This window comes from Miscanthus floridulus, chromosome 7 (assembly GCF_019320115.1).
Source record: "Miscanthus floridulus cultivar M001 chromosome 7, ASM1932011v1, whole genome shotgun sequence".
NCBI classification, from domain to species: domain Eukaryota; kingdom Viridiplantae; phylum Streptophyta; class Magnoliopsida; order Poales; family Poaceae; genus Miscanthus; species Miscanthus floridulus.
The window spans coordinates 72116282-72126210 of NC_089586.1; the positions used below are offsets into that span (position 1 = coordinate 72116282).

Sequence of the window (9929 nt, forward strand, 5' to 3'; positions counted from 1 at the left end):
GCACAAGTTACTGGGACCTGCTGTACAACAAGGGGTTAATTCTTACAGCGACCAAAATCTGGAGGCTCTCCCTGCACCTTTCACCTTTCTCGGCCTTCAGGTTAACAAGCACATAGATTCTGGGGAACTCGGTAGCACCCTCTTGCATATAGCTTCTCGCCAGAGACAAAATTTTTGCAGCAACCTAAGTCTTCGGTGACCCGCATCATGGAAGTTAATAAATACAGATCGGGAGACTTACCAAACAAAACCAAAATGGGAAAGGGGGGGAAACTAGGACTGAAAATGGGTTTGCAAAAAGTTATAGCTTGGGCCTTTGTGGTTAGCGATGCAGCAAGCTGCAGCTCAGCTACTCAGTGTCCTTGGTGGGACCTGAAGCGTCAGCTCCATTGGAAGAAGTGTCACCGTTGGTCAAGACTGTCAGGATATCATGGTGATTTTCTTCACCGGAGGAAGTCCGGGATCTCCCAGACCTGGCCCGGATGTTTGTACCCATAGGGAAAGGTTCCTGAGAAAGATCACAACAAAATGTCAAAATTGCAACCATATGCTTAAAAACACTGCAGGCACAATAATAGAGCAAGTTCTGAAATTATTACGCAGACACTGGGACCATATAAGTATGGTACGATTGCAAACTATGTACCAAACTTGCTTTGAAAACAGTGAGAATGATACAGTGTTCAAAGAATGTTACCCCACTTGTGAAATGTATGTATCTTAGTTCATTGGTGCACAGTATGAAAGTGCAGATGAAAAAGGTATCCACAGACGTTACATTTTCTATAATTGTGGACTCATTACTAGTTAGGCAGTTAATGCAGCAAAAATGGCAGGTGGGCATTTAACTCCCACCTTTTTATTTGCACAAAACCTATGTTTTTAGCTGCCATCAGCCCATCAAGGATTCAAGGAATCTATGGATGACTATAGGAAGACTTGTCACAGGGCAGTTAATGCAGCAAAAATGGCAGGTGTAAATTTACCTCACACCTTTTTTTTGCACAAAGACTAAGATGATATAGAGAAGACTTGTCACAGGGCAGCGATACATAATGTAACTGGACTACTGGAGAACAAGATAGCAGGGAAACTACCCAGGAAAAAAAAGACAAGCATACCTGATCTCCAGCATTAGGACCTTCTGAGTGGAAGAGTATGGGGCGGCAGCGTTTGTCCTCATTCATCAAACTAGAGTTCTGGAAATGAGCAATCAGGGCTGTTTTCCCTTGGATTCTGGCATAAGCAAGTGATGCCACCTTCTCACTGTTAAACTTCTCCCACTTTTTACCATTAAAAGTCTGAAAAGGATGACAAAATGGTTCAGGATAGCACATCAATGTTCAAGCTGGATATTTTATAAAAGTACGAATTTGGCAAGCCATACAAGTTGATCAAAGGCCAAAATAGCCATAATTGCATCATTGCAGTAGCACTTCGTCAACTGAATAATTTTCTCACCTGGTAAAACGGGATGATATGCTGAGGATTGGTCATGTTGATGAAAGCATAGCCAACATTACATTTATTCTGAAAAGGAGATTGATTTCATTTAGTAACATGAACAGACAAGTACAGTCCCAACAAATACGAGGAACTGGTCGCTTACGAGTTAAATTCAAACTACCTTAAAATCAATCGGCAAGTAAATAAAATCATAAGTGCCCTTATGACTTTCATCAATAGCAGCCAAGAGCATCTTGGAGGTATACCTGGAACCCGAAAGAGACAACCAGAACAAAAAATATATATATTATTCAGACAGAACATAAATGTAGCATAAAATTGGGTGATCTCAAAACATACTTATTTGGGATATTCTTTATCATCAGTGTAGTTCGTGAGTCTTCCCCCCGCATTATGCGGTCAACATCAAGCTCGTACTGCCGTTTATTATCAGATTGGTTAGCACCTGAGTCATTTCTCCGGCTTCTCATCCGCTCACCAGGTGAATCAAATGATGAAAGGGGAACCATAGGATTCCTTCCATGGAACATAGGACCTCTTTGTTGAGATGGTGCGCTGATCTGAGCTGAAGACATGGTTGGATCCATGCGATTCCCACCAGTGTGAGAAAATATGCTATTTAGCTCCAAACCATGAAGCTGAGGGCTACCAGGAAATCCCATGCTCCCAACACTGCCAGGATGAAAACTTGATGCTTCTGTCAATTCCCCTGCATAACCATGCCGCCTGTCCCAAAGTGACGGATTGATTGCTGGCGCAGAGCCCACGTGATGATGATGCATTGGAAGAACATTCTCAATCATGTGTGATGGTGCTCTTGGAACTCCATGCATTTGTGCTGGGGGGCGAGACGGTACATTGTTTACAAATGATCCCAGATTTTGCCACAGCACAGGGGAATTGGGAGGACGGTGGAAGTTATTTGAATTATTCCACATTAACTGGTGACCACGGACAGGACCGCTTCCACTTCTTGAAAATCCCATAGCTGCAAAAATTGGTACACGTGCAGTCATGCAGGGAACAATTAAATAACATACATTAATTGATCAACTTTTGACAGTTAGCTGTCACAATCCTGATAAACCAAACAGCTTTATTAGAAAACACATGCTTAAGGAATGGAAATGAGAGAGAATAGGGTCAAAAATAAAAATGGAGATTAGGATGTCCAAATTTACAAACTAACCTCCTTCACCGGCACGATCAAATGAGTGCCCAGTGAGGTTACCAGAACCCACTTTATGAAGATGTCTGCTGTCAACTGCTTCAGCTGTTCTCAAGTTGCTATTGACACCAACTGGTGCCATCGTGTTAAGATTGTAAGGGGTGCCGTTACTTGCTCCATTGTGAACTTCAGGAAGGGAATGAGGATGAAGAGTGCCCATGCCTTGAAAACCATAATTCATATGCCCATTCATCCGACTAAGTGAGTGGCTAAGCTCACCAAGGGAAGCCTGATTACTATGAGTTGCAGCAGATGCAATTCCAATGGGAGAGGACAGGCTCTGTGGTATGGTAGACGATAGACCCGGAAAAGAAGCCTCTCTGAACGGGGTCATTGATGTGAGAAGTCCAGAATGCAAACCATGAATACTCCCATTTTCACGGCCAGAAGATGTCATTGCTGCCATATTAGATGAACCTTAAAGAATAATCCTCCATGTCAGGAAATGCAGCTATTGACATGACATACAATAAAGATGAAAAAATAAACATCATACCCAATGAAGCCAACGGAGGGCTATTTGTGCTTGGACTGCCCAGTTTGCATACACCAAATTCTTCCTGCCCCAACTCTTTGGACATGTGCTGTGTTAAACTGTTATAAAACAACATTAAAATCAATGTTAGAGCAGTGAACAACACCTATGTGTTTACACCACCATGTTCAAAAGTTTGTACCATAGAATCAAAATCAGAATGCTGCATCACATAATAATTACTCTTTTTCTGGATGAATTAAATAACTAACATACTAAGTATATATCAATACACCTAAATACAATACAAAGAATTAGGAATACCATATGAAAGAACAAACAAAAATATGTTTTGTTTAGGACATGAGAGCCCATACACAGAAATAAACAAACAAAGATTAAGTAACTATCTATACATGACAAATAAAAACAGTGCAATGTTTACAGCTCCAGGAAGAGATTTTCCACTTGAGAAAAGAATATAAAAATCCAGAGCATATAACTAATGTGCATACTATCCACAGGTACCGTCATAGAGAATAAGTGATGCCACTATATACCAGTGATGCCTAAGCAAGAATCATTCAGCTTGCTAAAGAATAACCTAAGGTTCACTAAAGCTGTGATCAAATGATCAACGATTAAATACGGAGTGTCCAAAAGTAATAAAGGAAGTATTGCTGATGAAATACAAGAATGGACAGCAAGATTAACATTTGAAATACATACCGTCTAGCAGCACTCAGACGGCCAGTCTCCAATTTTATTTTCTTGCCAGCAAGATCACTCCTGTTTAAAGCACGAACTGCACCTTCGGCTGCTCTGACATCGTAAAATTCTATAATTTTGTGATGGCCCTTTTGCGGTGCATCACGAATCTGCAATTAATTTAAGACATTAAAGTCCTAGTTATAATGGAGTAGTAGGTAGTTAATGTAAGAGCATAGCATACCTCTTTTATTTCACCATAGTCGCTAAATATCTGATGGATATCATTATTTGTTACAGACGGGTCAACATTAAATACAACAAGCATCCCCTGGTTAATATCCTTCTCCGAAGGATTGTCCTAAAGGGAAAAAAGGTGACAATTAGCACAAGCACTACACAAGACTAAAAACTGCAAACTACATACACACTGGCATCCTTGGGCAAAATATGTCTACAAATCAAGCCAGTAAGACATAGAGTTGTGAATACCTTCGGAATGGAGTAATGTATGTCAAGTTTTCTACGTCTGAGTGGCTTGTTTTGAAGTGCCCTCATGGCATTCCATGCTGATCTTATGTCATAGTAAGATATCATCACAAAACCACGATGTTTGCAGGCAGTGTAAAGGTTGCTGATTTCTCCATAATGCTGTGGGTAAAGAGTAAATGATTTTCAGAAACAAATGTTCTGTACAAAAACAATAGGTTTGAGCAAAAAACGGTAAAAAGCAACATGCCTCAAATAGGAGCCTTAATTCAGAATCCTCAACATTGCTATTAATGTTTCGGACGAAAAGAGTTCTTGAAGGGTGTTCCCCATATGGATGTTCACCATTCATTGTGCCATTAAGCGACCCAAGACCATCATTAGCTCCACCATTAGTTTCTGTATTTTTTTTATTTTCATCGGTTTCCAGTTCCATCCCGCCTCCAGTGTAGAATATATCATCATCGACATCATCACCATTGTTAGCATGGGATGTGTACCCAACATCAAGAACACCTGATAGTAGGTCATCATCATCAGGAAGTATGTTTCCTATTATTTGCGCTTCGATTTCCTCCGTTAACTCAAAGGGTTCATCATCTACATGAGTTGGAACAACCTTTTCAACTGGCTGACGTAGAAGCACATCCTTGGATCTCAGTCCCACTACAGATTGAAGCATAAAACTGGTTAGGAAGCAATAAATAGGAACAATATATTGCTTACTACAATAGCAATGATTTAATTGGAGTGTCTGACTGCACAAATCTTGCAAAAGATGTGACTGAAAATAAAAGGATAACGATACCAAACTAAAGTGAAAGGATTCTTAGGCCAAAGAAAATTAAAGCAGGTAGATTCCTTCGAAAATAAGATGCAAAAATGCTAAAAAAAAGATGAAAGTTTTTTTATTTGTTCTTCCTTTCAAACTCACTGATATCCTTTGTTGTACTTTTTATTCCTTTCTATTGATTTCAAGGTGCACCCATACACAATACATGCTATGGAATATGTGATACAGTTCAATGCATTTTCTATGATGAAGAGAATGGTTCACATGGTTCAGGCTCACTGCACAGTACAATCAATCGCTCTAATTAAGATGATGAAAGTGCCAGAGTAAACTGTCTCACATTTTCTGTCAAAAATTTCTGACAGGGAGCTTGAGAAAAGCCCATTCTCATTGTAGGCCTCATTTGGATTAGTCCTTCCATCGGGAAATAAAGATGAATCAGATTGGAGGTTAGGGTCTTGATCAGCTCTCCACAGAGATGATGGCAAGTTAACATGTCTCTCTTGACCAAAAGTCTTGTGCTCAAGGCTAAATGCAGTCTTCTGGTCTCTCAGCTTGTATGGTTGTGGATCTATCCGAGCCACAGTTTTTGTCCCAATGGGTTGGGGCTTTTCAATTGGAGAAGATGCAACTGACTTGCTTCCTGACAACAATAGAAACATCTTGTTTTGAGAAGACATCTTGATAATGATCAACAAAATGCATGAGGCATTGTGATAACAAAGAGAGAATATGACACGAGCACCAAAGAAATAAAAAGGAATAATAAGGTAGAAACTAGCAGCAACCGATTGTTAATCAAAGGATAATCTGGACATCAAATATGTCAAAAATCCTTTGCAAAACAAGGTGAACACAAAACAATGGCTTCACCTAACTACAGAAACAACAAATGAAAAGTGCAATAAATCATGTCCACCATGACGACAACAAATACAAAGCCTTGAAGTTTGGGTAAGCTAAAATCATATTCATCCCATGAAAACAAATTATTTATGTTATTTAGGCCCTGTTCGCTTGTCTTATGAGCCGTACTATTTCAGCGAACGATGTTTTTCTCTCACAACAAATCAACGACCAGTACTTTCAGCCATGGCTTTTCAGCCAAGCGAACAGAGCCTAGTCATGCATAAAATGTTGTGTCTCATTAAATGCACAAAATGGCCCCCAATAACACGTGAATTTTTGCAGCCAAAAGGCATCCTTTGCATGGAAATGAGCAAAAAGCTAAGGGAGATTGAATCAAATTCGGTACTCACCAATGTGATGCAACGACTCCTGCTTCCAAAATCCGACCAGCCTCTGCAAAGATATAAAAAAATAGTGCATGCCATAGTCAAGACTCAAGAAAGATGATCAAGTGAAAAATGATAGGTGTCAAACATGGACTAAAACAATAAAGACATCACTGGCCCTAGCATAAATAAACTAACAAAAACAGAAAAACAATAACTGGGGCAACAGTTCTGCAATTGCAGATTATTACCTCTGTGGGAAGGCGAAGCTGCTCCTCAGAGAAGGAGGACGCAGCCACGGTTAGATTGCTGAACTGGGGGAGGTGGCGCCTCGGATCCATGACTTGAGATGGCATCCTGCAGGCGTCCAGACCAAATAACGTGTTAGGCACAAACCTTGACAACAGCACCGTACCTCAACTGCCCGGGATCAAGGCAAAATTGAGAATTTTGCGGAAAAGATGAAGCGTCGAGGGGGTAAACATGACGAATCAGAGCAATTTTACGCGCAGAAATCTGTGCATCCATGACAACCGAGCCAAGGGGCGGCAGAGAAAAAAGCGGAATTTAGTTCGTGTGAGCTTCCAAAGTCAACATTTCTGAATCAGAACCAGTAGATTTGACAAACCGAGTGCGAATCCCACAAAACTTGTGAGAGAAATGTTTAATTCCCCCAATAAAACAGCACATAAGATGTGGAATTTAATGCGCCTCGGGCTCTACGAGCTCCAAACAAGCAAGTCCCTTGTGATCAAAGGTAACCATCAAAACAAAACGAGGAATTCCGAGGAGCACAGCCGAAATTAATTGTCAGCCCCCGAATTCAAGCTCAGATCACATACAGCATGCAAAGGACACCCACAAAACAAAACAAGCAAGGATACGAGGAGAGTTTCCAAAAATTCCCGAAATTGAAACATCCCCGAGAAAAAAACCAGCAACGGGAAGCGAGTGGGGGCTCACCAGATCGGCGCCTGCTGCCACCTCCTCCTCCTCAGAGCTCAAAAATGGTGCCGAATTCGCGGGCAGCGGCAGCAGGCGGAAGAGATGCCCCCATGCCACGCAACCGGGACCCTCTCGGAGCTCGAGCACGGGTGGATCACGCGGCCTGACGGTCGGCCGGGGACCCCAATGCGACGCCGGGGCTGCGCAGCCCTGGCCGCGGGAGCGAAGGAGAAAGCTACGGACACCTACCTAACCCTAGAGCGACGCGACACCAGCGACGACGACGGCGAGCCCCCGGCCGCTGGCCCCCATTCCGGCGCTCGCCCCCGTCCCCTTGCTCCGCCCCCTTGTGGTGTGCCCGCCGGATTTCTTCGCCGGAAGCTTTGCCGGCTCCGGCGAGGGGTCCCCGGCGAGGAGGAGGTGGTGGGTGGTGAGACGAAGCGGAGACGCGGGCCTCAGGGACAGGGGAGAACAGCAACTGCCTACCCAAATGCGGGCGGCGAGACTCGGGGGGAACGCCCTTTATACCGGACCCCGCGGTGACGCCCGGTGACCGCAACCGCGGAGCACGGGACCGCGGCGCGTGCGGCGGCCCCGGGGCATGGAGCTACCACCTGAAACTGACGAGATGTGGCCCACGTCTATGCGGGCTTCCCTGTCAGTTACTGAAGAGACGGGTGGGACCAGCACCGCAGTGGGATCCAGGGGAGAGAGCGGTGCACTGGTGGGAGGTGGGTTTAAATTTGGGTGGTGGGAGTTGGGGGAGGCGACGGCTTTGGGCTGAGTTGGTTAGGAGAGGACAAGGCATCGATCCATCGGCGGCCTCGGGCGTGCCTTGCTTGTTTGCGCCGGAGGTATAGCTGCAGCTATAGATATCTTCTCTGACTCGCTGCTTGCATTAGGATGCTTTTCTCATTTTAATTGCTGTCTTTGGCTGACAACAGTACTTTCAACCCATGCTTTGCTCGGTCTCTGTGCACCAGTATGGAAGATTCGTATGTTCCTCTAACAGTTCAGGATTCATCGTTCGGTTTTTATTGCAAATTGTAGTATTAAAAGTCGATATTCAGATCACCTTCTTTTGTGGCCATTGGTAGTGGCTGGACTACTTTTTTTTTTAGAACTGGTACCTACTCGGCTCCATCTTATGTGAAAGGAAATGTAGACTACTCATCAACCGCAAGTCTTGCGGAGCACTCGTCGTAGTAGTGGATAAAAATAGAAATGCATACCTGTGTTTATTTACCATCTTGTTTCCGGAGCTCTAGCTTCTTTCATCTAAAAATTGCCTAGAATACGCGATAAGTTTCGTGGTGCATAAGTTTTATGAGTTCTCCTAAATTATTGTGTGTAATAAGCACGTTGCCTAAAATGGACGGTGACCCTATCTTTTTGGTTGTTATTAGCTAATCCCAGAGTTATTATCCCTTATCTTTTGGCAACTTATCTCCCACGCTTTAGTTTTTCATGTGTTAATTGCAGTCTCTTGTCTCACGTTATTTAAAAAAAATACGAATTAACAACCGTCGACGTTCTCCCCTTCGACTCGATGTCAAAGACACAAGTGATCTACCAACATGCTATCTATCACGCCTGGAATGGTTGAACATTAACATATTTTATTCCATTTAGTAGTCATGAGGTGATTATATTTCACGTATAATACCTAACAAATGTGGATTAGTGTCATCAGTTGATGGCGCCAAAAGATGACGCCTTGCGTTTCGAATCATGGCCTTTGGTGGCAACAGCTAAAATCGCTCATGAAATATATAGCTATTTTATCAAACACAGAGAAACGTGTTCCCTCTTCTTAAAAAAGTATATCATAGTAGCATTTAAATTTTGCCCCATAAAACGTAACATTGTAGCTTATGGGTGGGATATTAGCATTAGTTATGTCCCTCATGCATGCATGTAATCCGAAATTATCATGTGTGCTTGCCGTTATCTAGGGAAGGTTGCATCCTTTCTCATGGATTAGTACCAAAGGAATCACTAAAAATGTTAGGTGCATCTAGGTAAATTAACTTGAGAATTGATATATGTCCTAGAATTGATAGATTTGCATGGTGGTGTGGGGGGAGGGAGCAATCGCTTAACTAGAATATTTGTGGACCATGCGTCTTTGCCGGTTGTTGTGACTCAACATGGAAATATCTAGCTATAATTGCCTTGAGTACTAAATGAAATACTAGGTAACTTGGTGTGGAAGTTTTGCATGACAAGCATTTCCGAGAATAAACCATATGGTCCTATAATTGCTATAATTTACGAAATTTAGGCATTGCACCCCCATCTTATCTTCTGGTAGTTTCTTCTACCACACTTTGCTATAATCGGTACTAGTTACCTTCTCTGATATGTGTTGGTGCACCTATGCCACGAGTACAAGAGAAAACTAGCTAAAGTGTTTTCTTTGTATACTTCTCTTGCTCTAATGATTTATAGAAATAATAAGCACTATACCTAGAGATGCTATATAGAATATGATATCTACAAGTAACGTATGGTTTCGACATCATGAATGTTAGAGCTAAATGTTAAGCATGTAGACAGCGAATGCAACTGTTTAACCCATGACAATGC

At 42.5% G+C, this 9929-nt stretch overlaps 1 protein-coding gene across 2 annotated transcripts; it reads right to left on the bottom strand.

Moving 5' to 3' along the window:
* Window positions 1–25: 25 nt before the first annotated feature.
* LOC136467079 (protein MEI2-like 4) lies at window positions 26–7838 on the bottom strand. 2 transcript variants are annotated; one of them, XM_066465627.1, is made up of 15 exons: window positions 7359–7838; window positions 6647–6752; window positions 6420–6462; window positions 5501–5803; window positions 4618–5033; window positions 4371–4529; window positions 4123–4239; window positions 3900–4048; window positions 3192–3289; window positions 2657–3094; window positions 1807–2455; window positions 1628–1712; window positions 1462–1530; window positions 1122–1301; window positions 26–508 (listed from the first exon to the last, which is right to left on the bottom strand). In XM_066465627.1, the coding sequence occupies exons 2-15, from the start codon at window positions 6749–6751 to the stop codon at window positions 350–352; spliced, it is 2970 nt and encodes a 989-aa protein (XP_066321724.1). In that variant the 5' UTR covers window position 6752; window positions 7359–7838; the 3' UTR covers window positions 26–349. The 2 variants fall into 2 exon arrangements, with proteins under 2 accessions (XP_066321724.1, XP_066321723.1); XM_066465626.1 differs by having other exon boundaries at window positions 2657–3112.
* Between the last annotated feature and the right edge of the window lie 2091 nt (window positions 7839–9929).